This window comes from Rhyacophila brunnea, unplaced genomic scaffold (genome assembly GCF_057557595.1).
Source record: "Rhyacophila brunnea isolate RB1 unplaced genomic scaffold, BYU_Rbru_1.0 scaffold_23, whole genome shotgun sequence".
Taxonomy (NCBI): Eukaryota; Metazoa; Arthropoda; class Insecta; order Trichoptera; family Rhyacophilidae; genus Rhyacophila; species Rhyacophila brunnea.
The window spans coordinates 19,026,655-19,053,695 of NW_028232893.1; the positions used below are offsets into that span (position 1 = coordinate 19,026,655).

Here is a 27,041-nt window from a genome sequence, read left to right on the forward strand (position 1 = left end):
TAAACACGTGAAATATATGTCAAGATTGTCAAGTCGAGTGTCATTTTTTAACCGGTGCTTAGTTTCGTTAACATCAATTAAAATGCTAAAATCAGGTGCCACTTTCAAAACCGGTGGTCGCAAATTGAAAAAACCTATTCGGTGTAAGCCCAAAACAAAGCCGCAGCGATTTAGTCTTACGGTCGTAGAAAATCCGAAGATAGAAGTATTGGAAAACCCTATACAGTCGGAGTCTGACAAAAAGAAGTACAAGTAAGTCAGCTCTCCATTTACAACCATGGAAACAACATTCACTTAATCATTTACCTATTTATCCCCCAAAAATCACGACTTTAGGATAATATTTTAAGAATTTTGGGTACAAAGCCCGATCTATTGCATGTTCCTTACAAGACCCTTTAAATCGATTTCTTTCTCCCTTTGTTATTGTTTCTTAAAAGTTTGATACATGTGCCGCATATGATGTCATGAGATTTTATAACTTTCTTTTTAGACCAAACCAAAACTTACCTAACATAACCTAACCTAACCTAACCCAATATAAGCTTAGTTTGTGATAATGATGCATGAAAATTTCAAATTTTCAATCAACAATTATTGGACCGAAAAGCTTATGCGCCTACAGAAAAGGGTATTTATTATAATTGTCTACACGCAATAAACTGTTACCAAAAGTTTTTGTTGAGTACATATGAATATGTGTATTAATTAAGGCGCTAAGTACCAAAAACATAAAAACTGACATTTTTATAGAAAAATGTTCTACATACCAACGCCAATAACTTCAACTATAGTCTAAGTGCCTCAAGCAAGTCAAAAAAATACAGCAAAATAATTAAACCTGTCGACGTTGTAAGTCCGTTGGCGTGTTTTATTTATAATGGTGTAAGTAGCACTGCAGTGGTCAACGGCATTCAATATAAAATAGCTGACGATGGTGTGTTGACACTTGCGAGTTCTTAATACCTAAAATTATAGAAGCTGCCGTGATTGCTTCACACTGTAAAACTACATTTTTCAAAAGGTCTTCTTCATGAAATTTTACTGCAATGACTTGGTATTTTGTAACTACAGGCAATACTACTTTTTGGTACTTAGAGCCTTATTTAATACACGTATTCATATTATTATGGCATCTGTTGCTCAAATGAAATTATGACAAGTGTATTATGTTTGGTGTTTTGCACAAGTTATTAAGTAGTACCTACCATTATTAAAAAACAAAAAATATATTCCAAACCCTGACCTATCTTTATCGAGAATAATTTTTCCGTCATTTTTATTTAATTCTTTGTCTCATAATACCGTCAAGGAATGTCACTTTGAATGTATTGGAGTTGTCTTCAAATTATTAAGTTCAGTGTGCTTGTAAGCAGTGGCGTGCCGAGAAGTGTGTGAGAGGAGCAACCGCCTCGGGCGTAGCTCTGGTAAGGGCACAGCAATGAAGTTTCGTTAAACGTGCAAGAATAAAAAGTGAATGGAAAATTTCATCCTAATATGACCAAATTACGGGGAAACGTACCGTATGATTATGATAAAAACTAATGTTTTATCGTAATTTCTTTTATTTTGTTAACTGTCAATTCATGGTGGAACTGCATTGTATTGTTGTTTTTATTTAATAAAACGCAATTTTTTTATAGTACTTATTCCACTTTAATTAATATATTAGGACCGGTTTCGTCCGCCTCAGTTGAAAATGTCCCACTGAGGCGGACGAAACCGGTCCTAACATATTAATTAAAGTGAAATAAGTACTATAAAAAAATTGCGTTTTATTAAGTTTTATCGTAAATCGGTGCAAATCTTTTTAGTGTTTGTTATCTTTAAAAAAATGTGTAATTGACAATGTACTTAATACATTGTCAATTATTGTTTATCAATTGTTTAGTTTTTTGTCTGATTAATTATATAGAATATTGAAAATTCAGTCTTTCCTTCATAATTAAGTATGAAGAATTCTATAATTTTTATATAAACTAATGAAAAAAATTAAGAAATCATTTTTGAAAATACTTATATTACTTTGTTATTAACGCTTTCGCTGCTGAAGAGATAATGAGATTTTAATTGCCCCCTTTAAAATGCACGTTAATTACATCGATCGGCCGCCTGGTCATTACGCGCCGTGTGCGTCTTCCGCGTCCAAAGTATTAAACCCGTATTACTTAATTATGTTATTAGTAACCAGACAGTCGAACTTACCTATTTATAGGTTGGTTGTAAGTGTGCATAGTTTATTACCTACAAGTTTTGTATTACATAAGGGGGACATTTTACGATACTGCTCCAGGCGCTAAAATATTTTGCTACGCTCCTGGTAAAAAAATTTGTAAAAATATTTTCACAGCACTCTAAAACTACCAATCAGGGGTTGTCCATATATGATATCACTCTCGAAAGAGTGGGTTGGGGGGAATGTTGTAAAAAATATTAGGTTACAAAATATAAACTCATTTTTTTCTGAGAATAATTTAATCCGTGGTAACATTATAACTACTTACTGAAATTGATTTTAAACTGACTGAAAATATTTTGTTAAAGGAGGTAGGATGGATTTCAGATATGTGATGTAATTTAGATTGGGTGGTAAAAGATTTTGTGATGAAATGTGACAATAGGAGGACGGGGGTTAAATATTACCGAAAATCATGTGAAGTGTGTTATATGGACGAACCCTCAGTGGAATAGTGGTTGTGCAAATATGCAAAAACAAATTTTCGAAGATAAAACAAGCGGATGGGATTAGTCACTACTTGGAAGAACAACATAAACAATATTAAATCATATTTGAATGTTGTTGTGACGGTTGAGACATTTCTCGTGTGATATAGTCGGCTTATAAGCTAAGGAGTGATTGGTAAATATTTTTAACTGGGCATATGCATTGTCGCATAACGCTAGTAGCGGGGTAATCACAGTGGCAGTTATGTTTAAATACATAATCTATCTGTTTATTTGACTATATCTCTGACTAATGAAATAGTAACTTTAATTAGTTCATTTAAGTTGCTCAAAATATTAAATTGCATTGCTGTGATTTGTGTGACGCATTACAACATTATTCCTTAATTAGTATTGATGTTGAGATGACAATCATCCAGTTGTTATAGCGCTCAGATGGCATCGTCCAATCAGCATAATTTATATGGTGCGGCCAAATTGTCGTCGACTCCATACATCAGTGCATTTAATTGATATAATTTGGAATTAGTATCTGATTGCAGTATCCCAGAGTCGAGGTGCACTCTTTTAAACTTCTCACCTATTGTATTTTTCCTCAAAGGGTAATCCAGCTGGAGAATGGACTGCGAGCATTGTTAATATCAGACGTGTCTCCGGAGAAACCGGCGAGTGGTGTAGAGGAGGCGATCACGTCTTCGGAGGATGACGATTCTCTGGAGTCGTGCACTAGCGACGATGGAGAGGACAGCAGCACCGAGGAAGAAGACACTCATGACGGAGACACCAGTGAAGAGATGGGGTCGCCGCGGAAAGCTGTAGACACCGGTGAATCACAAAAGGTTAATTTTTACACATTTATGAATACAGTAACACACCGACTATAATGAAAACTGGAGGTGATTCCATTCGAAAAGAGTTTGCAGTAATATAGAGCAGGTATGTCCAACATGTCGATCACGGGATGGATTTTTGGTGATCGTACCATAAATCCAAAATCGTGAAAATATAAAAAGTATATGCATTCATTTGTAATTTAATATGTTTTCAATGGAATTTTAAAAGGGACGCATTAACTTTTCCTATTTTTATTTCCTTAACCAGTTTAAGTGAAAGTCAAATTAACCTCGAGAAAGCCTGCGTGATTTCGATGTATCGCTTGATTAGTATTATACCACTCACGGCCTGCCGCAGGAGTGAGAGAAAGAGAAGATTTGAAACCCTGTTCTTTAAACTAAGGCCTACTTTTCCCTCACAGTTACGTAGTAGACTCTTTGGAAAATAGGAGAATGGAAATATAAATGGTGAATTGTAGATTATTGATTGCTTATCTACTCATGGTTACGAATTATCTTTTCATACGCCATGTAAATTTGCGAATAAATGTTATAGCAGTACAGTGAGTTCTCGACTTATGACCAACAGTCAACCAACAACCATTCACATTTATGACGAACAAGAATTCATAAAAAAACCTGTTTTTCAAGTATTTTTCACCCCGCGTGCGCTGCTGGTGTAAATAAGATATTACATCATCTATAATTTTTTAAACAATGTGCAGTTAGCCACACTTTGTGTGCGCTCGTGAACGGTGGTTTACTCACGGTTTAAATTTGGAGTTCTACTTCGTTTTTACATTATTTATTTGTGATTTTTTTACTCCCAGAATGGCTAGTAAGAGTGATAAAAACAAGAATAAGACAATAGACTTAGAGATAAAAATAACAATCAACAGCTCCGTCTGGTTTGGAAGATTTAAAAAAACATGAAAGTATAACACAAAAATAAACATAATGTGAAGCAGTAGTGAAGGGTGGAGGTAGGCTGTTAAGATCCACTATGAATAGTTTACATTAAACTTTGTTAGTCATACGTATTTTTTTTTATTGAACTTAGATCACAATTTATAGATGGTATTGGTTAGTTTTTAAAAATCATTCAAACCCTGCCTAAACCAAACCATAATAGTTTTGGTATATTTTGAACGATACCACAAAATGGTGCACACTTTTAGAATACATATTACACATATTGCTCATTTTTTTTTTAATTCATTAGGCCGTGCCTAAACCAAACTATAATAGATAAAAAATATTATTCTATCTGTAAAATATCCAAAGCTATGTATGATTTAATTGCATAGTTTTAGATATTTTATAGATAGATGAGTATTTTTTGACTATTATTTATTACGGCTTGGTTTTCGCATGGTTTTATTGTATTTTAAAATCTAACCAACACCATCTGTGGATTCTAGTCTTATTTCAATAAAAACAAACATGTACGACTGACAATGGTTAGTGTTCACTATTTATGGCGGATCTTAACAGCCTACCTCCACATTTCGCCATTGATGTGAAGATACATTCAAATAGACGCTAAACGCATGATGCCCGGATTTAAGGCATGTAAAGATTGTTTAACCCTTTTGTTAGGTGGAAATGTCACTGGTTATAAACTGAAGTCATTTTTGATTTATCATTCTAAAAATCCAAGAGCCTTCAAGGGAAAGTCTACTTTACCGCTACATTATCGTTGAAATAAAAAGGCATGAATGACACAATGCCTGTTACAAGACTGGTTTGACAACTGTTTTATTCCAGGAGTAAAGAAATATTGTGACAGCTTTTAAGATGTCGTAGCACTAAAAGAACTAGATTAACTTGAAGAACCACCCAAAAAGTTTGTGGTATAAGACATGTCTGCAGCTTTTAGCCAAATCAATGATGCAATTATTCTAAAATTTAATAATATGGACTCGGACACCGCTAGATCTTCGAAGGTACATCACGCCGCTTCATTCAGCAAGCACTTGCCTGTTATAAAGAAATTCGACTTACAACCTAGGTGGCGGAACAGAACATCGTCGTAATTCGAGAACACACTAGTGTGAAATTCTCTGTATATGGATCTGCAATGCGAATAATCAGTGAAACAGAAGTTCCTTTTTTGGCTTAAATTTTATACATTGAGGTTCCATCTTTATAGAAGAAGGTTTCTATCAACATTTTTGGTTAACACCATATTTGAAACCCGTAGCCTCATTTTATTTAGATTTTTAATGATTTCAAAGTTAAAGGTTACGGTTGAATAGATCCACTGGTATTTTTTATCTCTGTGATAATTCTATAAGTCAAATTCGTTTTTTTGTCTCTCTTGACGTATTTGTTTATTTATTAATGCTTTGCCTGGAACATTGGTGTGGTAACCCGTGATGAAATTAATTGAAACGGTCTTCATTAAAAGGAAATAATCATGAAACACCTACATTTCGTCACGCCAGCATTTGACACAGCAAACCACATATTATTGATTGTGCGATTTTATTATTTGTTTTGGTTATTATCAGAAAAAATCTTTTATCTACAGTGACGGTGATTTAAATCATGATTATAAAAATTGTCGATCGAAACCACAAGTCACACAGGAAATCAAAACAATCTTGTTTATTTGCGCTGCGTTTACATTATGAAAAATAAGTGGTTGATTCGTTCAAATATGTCAATTCAAATCACAAATATTTACAAAATGACCTTATTTTTAAAGCCATAGTAATTCAGGGGTAGGGATTACATCGGGCGTCGTCAATTTATCAATCTATGTACATTTCTTTTTGATGTTCGCTTTCCTCCTTGCGCCTCCAACAGTGTCGATTTCTCATGGCAGTGACCGTAGATTCCCTGCTGGAGGGAGATAGACTATGGGTAACGACTGTCATACGTAAGGGAGTTAAAGTTAAATTTTGATTCATCAGCAGTTTACTTAGAATTACTTACTAATATTGTCGATATTTCAGGCTGCCTGCGCCCTGTGTGTGAACGTTGGAAGCTTAAGTGACCCCCTGCACATCCAAGGGATGGCGCACTTTGTCGAACACATGCTCTTCATGGGAAGCAAGAAGTACCCCAAAGAGAATGACTTTGATTCCTTTATTAAGGTTTGTATATTGAATAAACATAATTCGGAATACTTCAGCAACATGCCCATTAGAAGAAATATTGGTAACTGATGGGATTCGAACCTGCACCCATTGGATTTCAGCTAATGTGATTTACCAATTCAATCACCTGCACCACACCCAATCATGAAAAATAACCAATAACTATGTGTCCGAGGTGTTATCAAATTTTGTTAACTTACCTTCTTAGATGACACCAATATTTCTCCAAATTTAATTTTTATATAGGTACGTCTTGCTAATAATTTTAAATTAAATTACAATTATCACACAAATAATGGAAATTCCATTACCTTTTGGATGTGGTTGTAAGAAGGTATGATTCTCGAGTGTGGAGAAATATGGGATAAACATCAACACGTGTTGAAGAATTTATTTTCAATGTTTAAAAGAATATGACACCCAGCAGGAATCGAACCTGCGTCTCTCGGGTTTTGCGCACACATAATTCACAAGATTTAAGAATGTTACATTCTTAAATCTTGTGAATTATTTGTTGAATAAAAAAATAGTTAATTTAAGTTTGTCAGGTTAATGTAATGTATTCGTAATATTTGACTCAGTATTTCTTATGTTAATAGCTTGCCCCTCATTAAATCATAAATCAAAACTGCCGTCAAATTCTTGGTATATGGCGACTGTCTCTTGTGTTTCTATCATATTGATCTGTTCTGTGATAATTATTCAATGAATAATACCAAGGTTTAAGAACGTAGCATTCTTCATTGAACATATTACATAATTTGGAACATGTTTGTATATCAGTAAAAACAATTACGTTTTCATTTTTTTGATAGACTCTCAAGCCATGATAATGTTTAAATTCACAGAAAAAAGGTGGCTCTGACAATGCGTCAACCGACTGTGAGGTGACCACATTCTACTTTGACATCGAGGAGACTGTCCTGGACGAGGCTATGGATAAGTTCGCCCAGTTCTTCGTGTCACCGTTGATGAAACAGGAGGCCATGCAAAGGGAAAGAGAATCCATTGAGTCAGGTAAATTATCTGCCTATTCATCGTATACTTTTCATTTTCTTCTATCGGATTAAGTATCACGTCTGGTAAAAAGGTTAGAATGTTTATCTTGCATACACATTTCAGAATTCAACATGGCCCTTCCGGTGGACGACAACCGTAAAGACCAACTGTTATGCATGTTACTGCCTGAGGGTCACCCGGGCCGCTCCTTCATGTGGGGCGACTCCAGGAGTCTGTCCGCCCCCAAGGGACCCTCAGACCCCGATCTGTACCAGGCCGCTCATGACTTCAAAGACAGGCATTACAGTGCTCACAGGATGACTGTTGCTGTCCAGGTATGCATTGTATAAATATGGTGCTATTTTCGTAGGGAAACATTTAACCTAACACCCACAATGGCCGAGCGGTAACGTGTCGGCTTATAATATTGTGGGTCACAGGTTCGAAACCGGGGTTTGGTAAATTCACCTATTGTTTTTAAACTTTTAATTGTTTCAATGTGTGTTTGGATCCGCATAGGGATTGCGATACCAAATGGAAATACCAATACCGGTATTTCCTATTGAATACCGGTATTCGTGAAATATATAGAAAAAAACAGAAGTATCTAAGTACCAATAAATAAATATATATATATATATATAAATTTTTGATACATCTAAAAACACACCTGACAACTTCTAAAATCCGCAAGTGACTGGCGAAAATATTTGGATAAATTTAAATCTAGGGAAGTACCTACAATAATGCATTTCGCAAATCTAGACGTGTCATTGCTGGTCACCAAGGACGTCGAGGGGCAATGGAATTAATCCAGACATTGCTTAATCCGACAAAAAAATGTACAGTCCTATTAAACATTCTATGTTCTCAATGCTTACAGGACGCACAAATTTATGTTTTTGCTAACCGCTTTTCAAATGCAAATAACACGTTAATTACAAAATCAAATAAAAGTGCCCGTAGCGACTGTGTTTACATTTTGTTTCCATTTTCAATACAGAATATCGTCTCTGTTCTGGCAGAACACACTAACTGGAGAATACTAGTTTTGAGTAGTTTGACTTTGAAGTTGTTAAAAAGTTTGAAATAATGGTCTATCATGTGAGTTTATTAAGTAATCGTAAAAAGGTTGACTTTAAAATAAAGACTGTTTATTTATTAAGAAGGTTTCCAGACGGTAAAGTTTGAAATAAGGAACATTTTGGTACTAACTCAATATGTCATTTTTTCGAATTAGTGTCTTCTGCCATGAACAGTGACGATATATCGGTATTGTCTGATTTTTAAAACCGGTATTTCGGTATGTCTTATCGAAAAATACTGGGATACCGGTTTTGAAATACCGGTATTGCAAACCCTATACCCATAGGATAACATCCATTTCTCGTAAGAACAAAAGTCTGCTAATACAACCTCAATTCTGTAGAAGTCCATATGATCTTCTTGGGATCGAACGTGGTGATGTATATATCTATTTAAGATGTAGTCCAATGGCCTTTCATCCATTGGCTCCAGGTTTGATTCCCACATCATAAATGAAGTTACATTATATTTTCGTTATTTTCTCAAAGGCTGGGTGTTTGTTTCAGATAGAACTGTAGGTAAAACTTTACCGAGTAAATGATTTTTTTTAAATTGGTAAACCACATCCAAAATTATTTATATAAATAATAATAATAATATATTACGATACATATCTCGTTCACATAGTAAACATTATCAAGATAAAGTGTGTTATTTTCACAGGTTTTCCTTCGTATAACTACTATAATATAATTAAATATTCAGCAATGGGTGGATGGAAAAAAGTATCTAGTTTAATCGTAGGATGTGATGTGTTACGTTGAGATTTGATCATGAAAAAATGTCATTGCTTAACAGATAAAATTGACAGATAACACTGTGAAAGTTAAAACTGTCACCGATAAAACTATTTTTTTTAAATCTAGGCGAGATTACCATTGGAAACTCTGGAAAAGTATGTGGTCAGCACGTTTGGTCTGATAGCTTCCAACAATCTGGACGGCGACGATTTCTCACAGTACGCCTTCAAGCCGGAAACCATCACACCAGATTTTCACTCTATCTATTACATTAAACCGGTTCGACAGGTTACTGAGGTGAGTCTTAAAATTCAAAATTGATTTACCAATCTTATTATTAATTTTACCTGGAAAATATTCACCCGTGCTCATGAAGGTACCCTCTGTCTCCTGCGGTTTGTTTTGTTTCCGCAGGAAAAAATTAAAGATCAGAATATTTTTTCAACGGCTCTCGTATTTCGCTTTTATTCACAGGTGGTGTTAAACTGGGGGATGAAGTCATTCCAGAAGCATTACTTGGATGCTCCACAACAGTATGTCTCTTGGATTATAGGACATGAAGGAACCGGAAGTCTTTCATCGTACCTGAGGAGAAAGTTTGTCAATTCTTTTTGCTACTAACAGTGATGAAAATTGGAGGAGTCTTGCAAATGGGAATTTTTCACTCTGCATGACTAAATAAATAGCTCCAGAATATTTATGTATTCTTTTGAACTATATAAATATTACTATATAGGTATTAAACTATATAGGTATAAATATAGGTATTAAATCACCGACAATTCTTGCTTTCATTTCATCTATATTTGGAACAAACTTTTGTGAGTAAAACTAACTCAGTTAAGACATTGTTATGTTTTCGCAGTGTATGGGCCCTGGACGTCACGGCTGGCAATTCTGAATCAAATATTTACCACACGTCGCTAATGTACTATTTCTCCATCAACATGCGACTCACACAGGATGGCCTCGAAAACATCGACAAGGTACGCAAGGCCAATACTCACCTCACTTAAGTGGACTATATCAATGTCCAAAGCAGTTTGGTTGACCATAGCTATTTATTACCTGGCCAACATGTCCATGTGGCGGAGAACTACAGGATGCAAACCACATCCTCTGGGAATGTCTGAGAATGTTCTCCGAGAAGGAAGAGATGCCTAAGTCGGTCCAACCAACCGTTGGGCCTGTCGGGCTGTCCGACCTGGTGGCCACAAAGGCCAATTATATTGCATTTAAAAAATTTGTGACGTCTTATTGCGGACGTGAAGATCTGTTCACGTAGTTTTGTTTTCCGTATTACTGAATGTGCCGGAACCCATTACTAATATTCCTTATTCTGGACCAATATCATGGTCTCAAAGTCAAATTTGTCACTTGTGTACATCGAGTGTTCGGTAATAGCTGACATCGAAGAAAAAATGAGGAAGAACACGCTGTGACAACACAAAAATCTTTTACGATAACAAACAACCATGTACGTCTCAAACAGTATCTTCCCAGAGGATCTAGTTTAGATCCTGTAAGTCCCTGTCACATGGACGCGTAAATTAGAGAAATATCAAAAGGACTTTTGCTCACGATTTATCAAGCTATGACAACTATTTTTTAATACTAAAAATGTCACGCCATCTGTGTTGTAATTAAAAAAATATTTTATGTTCTATTGCAGGTGATCGATGCAGTGTTTGGATATATTAAAATGATAAAGGAAAAATTGCCCATCGACGGAGAAAGAATCTTTAAGGAAATTCAGGTAAACCCTTAGAATACGACAGATCCGATATATTGGCTTTTTGAGGGTCTTTTTGTGTTATACAATTTTAACAAACATGGTGATGCCATATTTTATATCCGATTTGCAGCCGATTTTTGTAAACTTTTAGTGATTAACACTGGGATCACTGTTAGAGGTATTTTCATTAATTGTTTTCAGACCATAGAAGACATAAACTTCAAGTTTGAGGATGAGAGTGAGCCCAGCGACAATGTGGAGTCCCTCGCGGAGGCCATGCATTACTATCCCCCCAAGCACTACCTCACGGGACTCTCACTCTCCTACAATTACAACCCAGAGGTACCTACTCACTAATTATCATGTTATTACGTTAAGTACTTTTGAAGAATATAATATGCATCTCACACATAAAGACATACCGTTAAAAATGCGTAGGTATCTGTCAAAGATATTCAAAAATACCTTATATAGATATGCGCATCTATTCTTTACACAAGACTGCTATCGGCAGCTATCGAGGATAGTTTTTCATTTTTTGTATCGAAGTATTAGCACTTATTGTAACAATTACAATAAGTTAGCTGTAATTGTTACAATAAGTACTATGTTGTACTTGGCTGTAATAAATTTTAGAGCGAGATAAACAGTTTTGACTGTTTAGACGGCTAACTTATTGTAATTGTTACAATAAGTGCTAATACTTCGATACAAAAAATGCAAAACTACCCTCGATAGCTGCCAATAATCTTCTGTATAGAATAGATGCGATGGAGCCTTAATGTATAAAATAGAAGCAAAAAAATAGACCTCTGGTGTACTGATTAAGTTAGCTATAAGTGACTTTGCATTGCACGATCATTTGAAGAGAACTTCACACAATACATACTATGAAATTGTGAGCTAAGATCTTTTGAAACCATAATACGCTTTAATGTACCTCTTCAGTGAAGCTATTCATGGCTCTAATATGAGTACATATAACAGAGTATATGAGATATCCATATGATTAGTATATACTACATTAGTATGAGCCAGCTAACAACATTGTCACATAGGTAATTTAAACATTCCACATAATATCATGCATGATCAATGAAATACATTATTTCGTGTGTAGCTGATCAATTACGTCTTGAACGCGATGACTCCGGAGACGGTGAACATCATGATCTCTTCGCAGAGCCACAAGGTACCCATCCAATATGATCAGACCGAGGAGTGGTTCGGCACGGAATACAAGAAAACAGGTACATATTAATGTTGTGTGACTTAGATTACATAGCGTCGGTAATTTTTTACAAACACGTATCTCAATTTTCTGTCAGTTTTGAGTTGTTTAATGTAATGAATTCAGAATTTGAATACGCACATATTCCACTAACACGTATTTCAAAACATACTTTATAACATAATAGATTTTAGCAATTACAAAAGCTCGTATCACAATAAAAGACTTATCTAAAAATTATAAACTCGTATCTTGAGTTAGGTGTTTGTAATTATACAGAATACTGAACTCCGACAGATGATTATACTGAAGCTTTTTCTCGTAAGTCAAGATACGTGTTTACTGCAGTAATATTCACAGTAAAGTTGCAGCGCATTCTCGTATCTTCGACAATATGACTGATCAGTCGAAAGTATAGTGCAATTAATTGAAGAAACATAAGAGTTCTTTCATGAAAATATGTGTAACTATACTAAATAGATATTTCATAGAAGAAAATTTATTTCTAAATTCTGAAAAGTTGTGTTTTTTGAGATACGTGTTTATAGAAAATTACCGACGATATTGGCAAAAACGCTGATGAAAATTTATGTATATTATTCTGGTAGACCCTCGTTGACCACGGGGTAGACGTTTCGGACACGGTTGCGATAAGCGAAATTTTACGATCAATGGGCGATTTGAAAAACAAAATGATTTAACATAATATTATGGAATCACTTTACAGGCAGTCTTCGACTTTTGTACATAATTGATTTAAACTGTTTGAATAAATCCAGATGTCACTGCTTGTAAACAATGTTCTGCGCATCATAATCACGTCATACCTCTCGCATTCGAATTCGAGTCATAAGACTCTTAGACTGAACGTAGCACTGACACTTGCAACGCTGGCCGCTAATTCACATGGCAGTTTAATTTGATTACTTGAAGTGAATGGATACATTTATTACTCTATTCATTAAGTTTACGATAGTATGAAGTAGATGAAGGTGACCCTGGGTATCACATCATGACTTAAAGTGAAATAGCAGATGAAGTTGTGATCTTGGAAAATGAGGAAGGAAGTGAAGAAGAAGTATCAACACACCCAAAAACAAAGTTATCAGTGATAAGATCGCATCTCGACGATCTAATAACATTTATTGACTATTTATCAGATAACGGAATTCAACTTTATATTATTAAACGCATTTTTGTAATTATAGTTGATTATAAACAATGCAGGATTACCGAAAGCAAGCGCGTCGACATCGACCATTAACGTCACTCCACAATGGGTGTGTCTGTATATATATCATCCGAAGATGAATAAATTGGATTTTGTTTGTGTTATATAATGGATTTTCACCTCTAACGGACACCCCCTCACCCACATTAGTTCGTTCCATCAAGATTCTACTGTATTATTTTGACAGCTGTCTCTTTAGTATCATAATTCTATCGTTATGTATCATGGCGCCATGGCCCCCACATCGTGAAGCGGGCCCCCATTTTAGGATCTTTGACGGGTCCCCTACCTATCGCTAAAGATAAAGACAGTGTGATGCTCTACAGTAGCGTTTTCCAAATGGTGTACGCGGTAAAATTAATGTATGTATTTAGTGTTTTTTGAATATTTGAATTATTCTATTAATCTATTTGAATTATGGAGTTGTCGAGTATCGATACATAATTAAAAATTGTACCGTACAACCACATAATTTTAAATAATAATATTATTGAAGATAAATAGGGCAACAGGCGACTTTTTTTACTATTCGAGAGAATTTGTTTAAATCACTTATCTGGTCGATTCGCCACGCCGGGCCCTTCCTGAGCCCATGCCCCCAGGCTAGAACCCTGTCAGCCCGCCCTTTGTGGGGGCCATGCATGGCGCTGTTACTAAGTTATCGTTTTGCTGATACATAGAAATGTCTAAACTTTGTCTTTGAATTAATGTCCATAGCAATACCTACGGAATCCATAACCAGATGGAAAGAAATACAATCATTGCCAGAATTCCATCTGCCGGAACCCAACATCTACATCACGGACAACTTTGACCTGATCCCTATGCCTGAAAAATCAGAGATTACTGCCAAACCCACTTCTGATGCGTCAGCTGGAAATCAAAATGCTGTTGAGGTGCAGCCCCCCGAAGATGCCCCCACGCTGTTGAGAAACGATGAGTTGGTGGAGCTTTGGTTCAAGCCAGACTACAAATTCAGACGTCAGACTACCATTATTCTCATTCTCCTCGAAACACCACTAGTGAAAGAGTCGGTCCAATGGTATGTTTTATATAGAAGTTTATTTAAATTTTTACATTTAACACCCTACATATTGTTCTTAACCCTTTCCCGGCGACCGTATTCCAGTAGGATACGGCTAGTACGTAACACATGGGCGACCGTATAGCAGTCAGATACGCAAACCTTGACCTGTGGATAACGCAAGAAATATTTTTCATGCGGCATTGAGAATTTTATTAAAAAATAGCCCGATCCATCCGCCTACTTCCACCTATATAACTTTGTCAAAAATATGTTGTTTTAATTTCATAATCATCGATCTTTCGAACCCTCTCGATCTATTGAGATTCGCCGGTACGATTGCATCAGTTCAAATCTACGCGGTATTTTACAGCGCCTGCGCACTAGGCATACAAAATATTTTCATTCGAGTTGAGTGTGCGCCGAGTGATTTATCGTGTCAAGTTGAATATTCACCGCGATCTTTACAACACCATGTTTGCGGGAATAAAAGACAACCAAAAAACCGAACCGAAAACAATAAATAATGTGTGTCGAAATATTTCTAAATATGTACTTGAACTTGTGTTCTGGATTATGTCATTTATTTTTATTACTCATGGTCATGTCATCATGTGTCACCCCAATTGTTTGAAAGTCATAAATCGAGCTCATTATTGAAAGTCGTAAATATTTGTAAAGATGCGTCCACACGGAATGAAAAAATATAATATATTATTATATTTTAGTTAGGACGATTGCGAGTTTTACCAATAAATTACGAATCACTATGAAGGAATGTATAAAACGTATAAATAAACGTAAGTATAAAAAAAAACACACGGGTATACAACATAATATAAAATATAAATCATGGAATATTGACTTTTCAACTATATTACATATTATCTTTGCATGCAATTTAATGTTTATAAAATTTTAAAACCTCACGCAAAAAATGTTTTTATAGCACTTAGAAAAAATTACGCAGATTTTACAAAATAAATATTGTTTTTTTTATAAAACATAAAACGACAATCACTAACATAACACAATGCTCAATAAAACTGAAAAGTTTAATCTAGTAAAAATCCAAATTTCACTCAAAAAATAACAAAAGAAATTATTATAATATTTCAACCAGTGTGGACTCAACTTTACGCGAACCATAAAACATGTAATAATATGCGACACACACATAAAAGCTATTTATTATTTTCAATATTTTTAATGGCATTTTTAAGTGTTTCTAACATGAGTAAAATATTATAGTGAGTGATTTATTAATTTTTATGGGCGCACAAGCGTGTCTACGTCATCAAACATGTTTCCGTGATTTTTCAATACAAGGGACTATCAATGATTTTATTGAAGTATACACAGCTAAATTCAACAATCAATTCTATTTTTTAGTGTGGCACTTCGAACCTTATGTATCTAGGCATGATAACAGTTATACCAGCTATTTTTAATTGCCGTATTTATCATAACATAATATAATACAGCGAAGCACAGCATTTAGAAAAAACCTTACCGCAGAGCGGGCTTCTTTCATATTGAAACTGACGCGGCGGCCGGGTTAACCTTCTCTAGCGATTGGCCCACTTTGGGAATAGCGTTTCCACCTCCACACAAGCTTTAAGGGTGATCGTAATGGCTATGCGAATGAATTTGAAAACTTCAATCTAATACATTTCATTGATGTATATATAATTAAAAAAAAAACTACATAAAATGTGCATTATTCGATATGTATTTGTAATTAAAATAAAATAAAATATTGAAGACTACTCGAAGCGGATGACACCGGACCAGAATAATATAAAAAAATTGATACATTGGACTTTGACAAAATAAAAGGCGTCCCTGTTTCTTTTGCACCCCCGTCCGTTAGAGCTGTGTTCTCACACGCAGGGGATGGGGTACGCTTCTCGTCTGCAGCGGGGAAGGAGAATGCATAAAAGATGCGTGTGGCTGGCCCTGGAGATCGGCTAGCGGCGACGGAAATAATTTTGGGAGAGACCACTTTGGAACTGTAAAGTAGTATCACTGTCGCCCCCGCAACCACTTATATAAACTTTTATTCAACATGTAATGACTTTATTCTTTACCCGCAATAAATCTAGCCGTTTTCTCTCAACTATCCGATGTATTTTTTTTATCGAAGAAGGTTTTTCATCGTCTTTGGTTAATTAGTTAATAATTACATACATTATTCTATTCATATAATTAAATTCGATTTAAATTTGACATTTCACGCATCTCACTTATTGCCGTATCAAAGCAGACATTTGAATATAAAATTTAGCTATAATTTACCTGGAAAGATTACTCCCTCGTCAATTTTATGTAGGCAACCAAAAGCAATACATTGACCATTATTTTTGAGATGCCATTTTGTTTTCGGGGTTGCCAATAGAAAAAGAAAATAATGAACCAATCCAACCACATCTACCAATACAAAGTCAAACTGCCTTCAAAATAGTTATTAAATTAATCAGTGGCTCAGAATCATAGAATTATCGTAGTCTACTGTATAGAAATGTATTACATATAAGGAATGCTTTCTTGTTGCACTTTTCAGGGTGTGTTTGCTAGACATGTGGATCGCTGTGCTTCGGCTGGTTTTGAACGAAAAACTCTATGCAGCGGTGATGGCCGGACTCTCAGATAACATCAGCCGAGGGGATAAAGGGGTCAAACTCAAAATCATGGGTTACAATCAAAAACTGCCTGTAACTATAAAAATTAATATTGTTATTGCAAACTGGATTTGTTTGATTATCTATTATTGACATTATCAATTAATCTGTTATGTGATCGGCAACAGAAATACCAATAGTGGAGTTCGATCCTTCACATGGTCCAATGAGGGTAGCGGTACACAATCTACGCAGTCTGTGTGTAGTTATGCTTACCCATCAGTTGTTGTATTATTGTATTGCAGCGGCTGGCCGTCGTAATGGGCAGACGCAATTAATATATTATCGTTAAAGTGCAGAAATCAAAATTGAAAGTGATTTCATTCAATTTTCACCAAGTACCCTCAGCCGATACTATTAACATGTATATTTCTTATCTTACAGATTTTGGTTGATGTTATCACGAAGACGATGAAGGAATACAAAAGTTTCATTTCGCCCGTCATGTTTTCAGCCATCAAGGATGTCCAAATGAAGCAATATCACAACAGTGTCATCAAAATTAACTCTCTCGTCAGGTTGGTGACCGCTTCTCTTATTCTTTCCCTGTCACTCGCCAGTCTTCTTGCATCTTCCCATGAAGAACAGGAAAGCCTGGTTTAAATTATTCTCTTGAAGAAATTGATATTACGTAGTCAAGCCAGATCCAACGTCGCCTCTTCACTCTCAGAGTAATGAGAGGCAACATGCACATTCAGTATCCTTTCTTCGAAGGAAGCCTCCATAAGGTAACATGACACGAAACGTTGGTTCTCTTTGAGACAAATTGTTATATAGTCTATCCTCAATTGCGTTGTCGAAGATGACAAAGTTCTGGTGACCTCATTGTCTCTTTAAATAATGATTAATCAACATTCGCACCAAAACCTATTTTCCTTGGTAATCTTCCACAGGGCACAGAGCCACCAGGCGAAATGGATGTTAGTCACTTGCTCAGCCTATTAGGTCCAAACATACATTGAAAAACAATTTGTGGATTTGCCAGATTCGGGATTCAAACCCGGTACCCACGACATTATGAGGGTGATGTGTAACCGCTCGGCCATTATGGGCTGTAGATGAATTTATAATACAAAAGGGGGATTAAGGAGGAATGACTGTTTCTCCTTGCCAAAAAACATTGACGGGAGGAATTTACATATGTCCTCAATTACATTTTCAATGCAAGTCACTCTCAGGGTCCGGTGTTAACTCTCTGGGAACACTAACTAAACTGTAACAAAGCAATGGGGGTCATTTACACAGAACAGATAATAAATAGAATACCGATAAGCTATATTCAATACGCCGCATGTTGATGCAGGGTTTTTGAATGTGTGCGTGTCCTACGAAAATAAAGCACGCATTATGCACTTGCAATAGTGTGTGTAATACACGAACATTAAATGAGTTTAAATCCATAAACCGAGAGCAGTTTTCAGTAGGGAATCCAATCCCGAGCCAAAATTCTGATCCCGGGATTTCAGGATTACAATTTGACAATCCCGGGATCCCGGGACTGGTCCCGGGATTGGCATTTTTTTCCATTGTTATTAATATAAAATTTTTATATTTACAAATAACATTGATAAAATCGGTCAAAAATAAATCTGGTATAATTTATACTATTTAAGACATTTATTGTTAATATTGTATACGTTCAATCTTGTAAATACACAAGTTTAATGGAGTAAATAATATTGTAATATAAATAATAATGTGAATTTAATATGAGATTGCTGTTTCTGATAGTAAAGACATAATGAATGGATTAGCGAGATTTAAAATAATAAAGCAAATAATCATGGTGTACTTATGGCCTTTCCGCTTCATAAATCTAATTAGTCAGCCAAATATGAAACTGCCGTAAAACGTATCATGGTGGAATTACTTTGTTAAAAGTGCGAAGCATTGTTTTTTTCCAATCTTTCTCATTTTTAATAATTTATGTGAAAAAATAAAATGAATCGGCAACCTACTCATGGGTATAAATCAAACTTCATTCAAACTCAGTTTATTTCTAATGTAGTTATTTTTTATTAAAAGTATTTTTTCTGTTATATTTTCGCTTTTATTCTATTTTCATAAAAATTGATAAAAAAATCGATCCCGAAATCCCGGGATTCATAGGTATTGAAAATAGCCCGGGATTGGAATCCCTAGTTTTCAGTATTCAACGTACAACTTGACAAATGTGTAAGTTTAACCCGGATTCTTCCTTACTCGAGTCAGTTACCTGCTATCGCCTTACCCGTTAGATATTTCAGTTCCCATTATTTCTGAGTTCCCTCGTCATTTCCCATTTTCAAAGGTCCAGTACTTTTCTTGTTTGACTATCCGCACGGACTTTTTTCAGTTACAAAATCGCCTGATATATGATTTTATTTTAAATTGAATAATCATGTTTATCCATAGTCACAAAAATAAGTCAATTCATTTCCCTCATTAACTGATACATTACAATGTTGATTATCTTTGTCAAATCATCACCAGTGACATGCTCTTTCACTCAATATTCACAATTGTGTTATTCCAGAGACGTGAGGTACGCTTTGACAGTGGAAAACCATTACATGGGTCACCACAAATTGCACGCACTAAAAGACATCAAATACGAAGACCTGGAGGCGTTCGGCGACAACTTCCTGCAGAGATTACGGGCTCAGATTCTCATCCAGGGAAATCTGCTTAAGGACGACGCTATTGCCATATCCAACACTGTTGTAAACAACCTCAAATGGAAGCCCATGACTGAAGCGGAACGGCCAAAGGTTTCTATGTTACTATTTTTCCTTTTTTAATCGTCTACGATCTAATAGTGGCAATATGTCCTTTCTTCGATGCCGGAGGTCAAGGCAGTGTTGCCAATTGTCATTCATGAAAATATGGTTAGCACAGTACCTACAGATTAATAAGATAGACATGTAAAACCAATCGCTATGGACAAAGATTTTGAAGCAGGGTATTTTATGACAATCACGCCATAAAAACCAAGTGTAACAAAGCACGTTGATTTCCCTCAAATATTGAATACGTGTTACATTTACGTGACGAACTTTAATGCATATTTTTATGACACTGACGTAACTATTGAAAATTACATATTCTTTAGCACGTGTTTAAGTTTATTACAAATTTTTTCACACTCAGTAGGGTATGCCAGTTCCCATTAATTTTGTGTTTCCTGAGGGTTAGAAAATAAGCTAGACGGCAGTAAGAAATTCTAGATTTCCTCAAAATTCAAACTGTCTAGAAACTAGCATTACAAAACAATACACCACAATTGTCAACATTGTTTTTATATGGATAAAGATTGAAAATAAATTTCATATAAGTCAGATAAGTCATAAAAAGTTAATACAGTTAAGAAATGTAGTCATCATTTTGTAAGGTAAAAAGACCAACATGTTAATTATCAACCAAATTTGGTATAATATTTTAGCTTTATTATGAGAAGTTTTAAGCTGTTTACGGTATTGTAAAAGGCTAGATTTAACGCCATATGCCAAATGCAAATTTTCTAAGCTAGATACCAATTCAAATATGCTAGATCTGCCAAGAAAGATGGTAAACAACACAAACATAGAAACATAGACCTCTCCAAACCAAGCCACACTCTGTCTTAATCGAATGTGTAACAAGGTCCTACGTTCGTACGTTAAGTACCGTCAGTTTTTTCCGCTTGATGAATTGCAAAGAAGTTGCAGCAATGGGTGTACAGTTTTTTTCTCGTATTTTTGGACGATTAAGTGCAAATCATTTGAAAGTCGTGACTGGCTCCTTACAATTATATGACTGCTTTCAGATGAGGATATATCGGCTATCACCCGGAGAGAAATACTGCCGTGTGAACTCGTTCAACACTCATGATTCCAATAGTATTGTTACAAATTATTACCAATCCGGCTTGCTCACGATTAAGGAGTCCAGCATACTTAGCATTGTTATGGTAAGTCTTGTACAAACGCATCTCATCACGCAATAATTGCGTGTGTTCTATTTATGTCAGATCTCCACAGCCTACCTCCACCCCTAGCCACTGCAATCTAATACATAAACATGTACATACTCATTGTACAATGTCGCACAGTACATTTTAATTGACCTGTGACTTCTGAAACGTGAAAAATTATACTAAAATATATCATACCTACCTTAAAATCCATATGTTACGTCTGGAAGTAAAAATGGTAATTTATTTTTATTGACAACCGGCCCTGTGTGAGGATGGACTAATGTAAATTATTCCAATAATTGTCTATGTCCAATCCTAAATACCATTAGAGACCTACTGGAAATATTCACAAACACATTTGGCGTATTGACTGAACATCTACGATGGCCGAGTGGCTAACGCCTCGACTTCATAATGCCATGTGCCCCAGGTCCTAGATCTGGCAAATACACATATTGTTTTTCAATGTGTGTTTTGAGTCAAGAGTATGGACCTACTGGGTTGAGCAAGTGGCTAATATCCATTTCTCGTAATAACAAAACCTGTTAATACAAACCTCCACTCTGTGGAGGCCCATAATAATATGATCTTTTTAGGATCGGACATGGTCAAAAAAAATATTCAGGTTACTGAAAACCGACAAGTTCACATACGATCAAATTCTAACAAAAAATACACACATCATTTTATGTAATATACAATAATGTGCAACAATTAATAAACAATTCCAATACTGGTTAAAAGCATATTATGAAAAAAAAATGTTTAAAAATGATAAGAATAAATTGTTAAACTTAAAATAATTCGTTAATGTAATTAATTTCACTAGTGTTCACAGTTTGAATGTCCTCCCTCCTTCCTTATCCCATTCATCATAAATTATCTAACCCCATGTGATATAAACGGATATTCACTAAAGTAACGGTTAAATAATATACTTATGTATTTTTTGACTAGACTATTTAATAGTGAAGTAATAAAGTATTAACCACTTCCCAGTTAGATGTCTGAAGAGTGTCTAAAAATTGTCAGATATTTTTTTAAACAATTTATTAAAAATTTTATTTTTACGTTTGTTTTACTTTTTTTCACATTAAATAAACACTTTTTTACAATATTTAAAATTTTATGAAAAATGTGAAATTTTCTTTTAACGTTTTATTATAAATTGTTTACATGTTTTTTTACATTTTATCACAACAGATATGTAGGTTTATGTTTTAAATTTTACGAAAATAATTTTAATAAGTCTTTTTGGTATGGTAAATTTTGAAAAATTCAATACACAACCCTACATCACAATCTCGTCTCCTTCCGTATTCGTTTGTCATTTTCATTCATATGTGAGCAGCATACTTTGCACGTCTAGTAGGCCTTTCTTTATTCGCCATAGATGGTATTGGTTGGTAACTAAAATGAAGCTAATAAGTATGAATAATATATACTTATTTTTTACGAACTTACTTCTAAAATGTGCTCAAAAATAACTAAATTCAAATTGCAATAACATGCGACATACCTAACACAAAAATAACTATGAATGAACAATAAAGTCATTGACTAATCGTAATATACACAGGCCTGCTCTGCCCGGCAGTAAATAAAGTTTTTATTATGTCATATGGCTCATATATCACTCAAATACCAGTCAAAACAAATAATAAACTGTGTGACAAGTTGAAATACGATCTTCCCGAATGTAGCTCGTGATAAACATTCCTGTCAAGTTAAGAAAAAAAACCCCCGAGTCAGACTCGGGCTAGTCAGTGCGCAAAGTAAATCCGCGCCCGAGTCACACTCGGGATAAACAGTCAAGTGGTTAATGCAATATTTACACCCACAGTGGAATAATGGCAGTGTCCACCTCTGGAGTGAGGGTAGCTGGTTAAAATTCCGTATCACATGTTGTTTTTCAATATGTGTTAGATTCATAGTAATGACCTACTGAGGGTCTGCAAACTTTTCAGATAGGAGATTATTGAATATTTTATCGGCTTCTTGTTTCAGCTACTTATGGAAGAACCGCTGTTTGATCAACTCCGCACCAAAGAACAACTGGGGTATTCAGTTACCTGCAATGCAGTTTCCACATTCGGCCTTTCTGGTTTTCTCATCTCAGTCAATACACAAGCTGACAAATACAGGTTCGTTCTTTTATTTAACGCCTTTTTACCCTATCCTAAGAAGATTATATTATGAGCCTCCAAAGAGTAAAGATTGTATTACTTCATAGATTTTAGTTTTTGTGAGAAATAGATATAAACCACTTGCTCAACCTATTAGGTCCATACTTTGGGTCCAAACACACATTGTATGTAAACAACATGTGTACTTGCCAGACCCGTGATTCAAACCCGGGCCCACAACATAATCTACTTCTTTCCGTTTATAAATTGTTCACCCTCCAACAGGAGCCGTTATCTACTGCTCCCGCCAATGTGGTGTATTGTGGTAGTCTAACAATACAAACCACACACACCACATTGGCGAATTTAGACACATGCAACTTTGCCAAACAAAATAAATTTGACATGCAATTTTTGCTTTATGGCAAATATGCTGGTCGATATCGCAATTAAAATAAAATACCTGTCTTTTCAGTACCGATCACGTGGATAGCAGAATAGAGAAATTTTTGAACGGTTTCCGCAAAGAGATTCGGGAATTGACTCCAAAGGCTTTCGTGCAGACCAAGAATGCAGTAATCAAGTCCAAGCGGACCGTTGACACAGACCTGGGCGACATGGTCGGAAGGAACTGGACCGAGATCTCACAACACGAGTATACCTTTGACAGGATCGCACAAGAGGTGAACTTGAAGTTGAATTTATTTAAAAGCTTTACTATAAAGCCGCAAATGCTGGGTTCTATCTTACCGTAATTTCCAGGTCTTTTTGGATGTTACGGTATTAAAATTTTGTTATAATTCCATAGTTAGAAGTAGGCTTGATATTGGGTGAATAGTTTGGGCCCAGTTCAATTGAAATACATCCTTATCGTGAAGAGGGTCTCTGATGAAATTTTTGAGACAATTTTATTTTAGGTATGGTTTCATCTTCTATCTTTCGTTACAATCCTATGATGGTCTTGGCCTCCAGCATCTGCCTCTATCAGAGATCTGTCCAAAGCTATTTCCCTCTAGTTTAGGATGTCTAAGGTCTTTAAATCCAACTCAACACTATCACTTCATCTTATACGAGGTCGACCAGGCCTTCATTTGCTCTTCTAGTTTCCCGAATGTCAGTTTCTTTTTCATGCTTGACTTATCCATCCTGTGTACATGGCCCAGTCATCTAACATGGCTCCATTTTATGGACTGTATGATATGTGGGTTCCCATACAAAGTGTACAGCTCATAATTGTATCTCCATCTCCACCCCAACAAAGATATCATGGAGTACACTCTGCTCATATGAGCCCAACACTCTTTCCATGCTTTTGGTCATGCACCAGGTTTCTGAGTCATATACATGGCAATTGGTCTTATTAGTGTTTTGTACAAGATGCATTTCAAGTGTCGGTTCAATGTCTTGGAACATAGCACATTCATTAGACCGAAGCAGCATTTGTTACCTAGCACAACTCTTCTTTTAATTTCGATTTCTTGGCTACCCTAGTTAGTGGAGGACCCCAGGTACATGACATGATTGACCCAACCTAAGTTACGCCTTAAAAGTATCACAAGATCTATCTGTCCGGCCCTCGGGATACAATCGTATATTTGATTTTCTTCATATTAACAATCCATTTGAACAACAACTACTAGAGTTTCTTCATTAACACCTGAATCCCAAAAATTTTAGGACATTTTGACACTTACGTACAAAGCCGTAACTGCAAAATGGTACTTTTCAGTAGTACGTTTTTAATAAATTTTAATCACACCATAACATTAATTTTTAATACTGAAATCGTAATTTTTTAGTGGATTGATATATTGATTGAATTTCTGTTTTTTTTTCGATTATCATTGTTGTATTACTTTAAAATTATTTTATAAAAGGCAATCAAGTCAAAATAGCCGAAAATGCAGTTATGGACTTTTACATAGATTTAGGTTTTACATTTATAATTGATATTGCACTTTGTTTTTCAGATTAAAATGATCGAGGAATTGACCCTCGAAGATGTTAACACCTGGCTTGATGAGCACACGCAGGTTGTCGGTAATAAGGCCAGAAAATTGTCAGTCCAAGTAAGTTCATTCTTTATATTTTTCGAATGCACTACTTGTTACTCTCGTATAACCGACGCTGATATACGAGACTGACATGGACCCTTTACTCCACAGCTTATCAAAAAATGGATATTCAGAAAGGCACTTGGGTTGGGCCAATCTGTGAAAATGGAGAATGGCGGCACCGATGTAATCACAAAATGTACAGTGTTAGCGAGAGCAATAAGGTTTGAATATTTTTCACTGCACTCATGTAGAAATCCTTAAAACAATCCATTTTCTGTTTTGATGTGCTTCATTGCGGTAAAAAATCTCATTGGCTGAAAACCGCTTAATACTAATCAGCTGATATCTCATTAACTGCATATCGTTTAATCCCAAAATGTCGATGCGAATTTAGCTAAAAGACGATTATAAATGGTGAATCAATGGCGATGAGCTAGATATTGTGAAATGTATAAATATCTGAAGTTTCCGCTGGGTGGGACACATAGAAAGAATAAATAACAGATCAATGTCAAACCGGTTAATATCAACAAAGCCAAAGGGATGACGATGTGCCACAAGACGATGACCGGTGGCTGGATAGAATAGAGAAGGGTATTCAGACTCTGTGTCAATTGGCATTCTAGGAGACAGTGGAGAGCAAAGCTGGAAGTGGTTGTGGCCCAAACTGGGCTATTATAAAATAAAAATTGGTACAATGGAACAATTATCTCAGTTCTCAATTTGCCGCTAGACGATTAGGACATTGTTAGCATCTCTACCCATATTTGGAGTAATTTTATCATCCTAGAAATAACATTTTAATAATATCTTCATTCTATTTTTTATTCTATTATTTAATCTGTAACATTAACAATCTTTTAGGAGACGATAAAAAACATTTTAGAATTTTTTGAAAATTTTGGAATTTAAAAATAATAAACAAAATTGTTCAATTGTGAAATTGATATATTGTAATTAATTATAAATATTTTTTCCTCAGATCATGGGCAAGAAGAAAGACGCTCAGTCCATCGCTAACTTACACACCGACAAAAAGATCAAAGTGGACCAGACCGCGGAAGTCCTACCCCCAGTCACCGACTACACCCTGACGTTTGTGGCGCGAAAGGGCGATGCGCCCGACGACGTGAGCAAGTCAAAGGCGTTCTTCGAGAGCGTGGAAGTCTTCCAGGCGGATCTGCAACTGATGCCGGAGAGGCGCAATGTCACGCCGCAGATGACCGAATCCACGTGATTCAAGATCCCGCTCTATCTGGAGATGATGGCCTCCCTCGGAATGATCGCCTCCACTCTCTACTTGTCCTATTTGACGGGCTATTGCCTCAAAAGTCTCGCCAAACAGTAATAGGCATATTTTTTTATAATGCAACACTAGTCGTCTATGTACTCAGTTTTTTTTATATATATATATATTTTTACTGTACAATAAATTATGTATTTTTGTGTTAACCTTGAATTTCATGTTGTTAATTGTTACTCCTGCCCAGAGATGTCGAAGAAAAACCTTCATCTACAAAGATGGAGTATTTGTACTTAAATGAATGTGAAATTGTTATTTTAAAAGTGTCGACG

The 27,041-nt window shown here is 35.5% G+C and overlaps 1 protein-coding gene across 1 annotated transcript; it reads left to right on the top strand.

The window, feature by feature from the left end:
• LOC147069642 (nardilysin-like) lies at nucleotides 1–26,925 on the top strand. Its single transcript, XM_085950380.1, has 20 exons — nucleotides 1–252; nucleotides 3,287–3,524; nucleotides 6,479–6,619; nucleotides 7,471–7,639; nucleotides 7,745–7,956; nucleotides 9,574–9,744; nucleotides 9,922–10,043; nucleotides 10,313–10,433; nucleotides 11,120–11,203; nucleotides 11,384–11,524; nucleotides 12,303–12,432; nucleotides 14,362–14,686; nucleotides 17,232–17,382; nucleotides 17,734–17,867; nucleotides 19,865–20,099; nucleotides 21,134–21,277; nucleotides 23,291–23,427; nucleotides 23,885–24,092; nucleotides 25,380–25,478; nucleotides 26,449–26,925. The coding sequence occupies exons 1-20, from the start codon at nucleotides 17–19 to the stop codon at nucleotides 26,701–26,703; spliced, it is 3,453 nt and encodes a 1,150-aa protein (XP_085806506.1). The 5' UTR covers nucleotides 1–16; the 3' UTR covers nucleotides 26,704–26,925.
• Nucleotides 26,926–27,041: the final 116 nt, after the last annotated feature.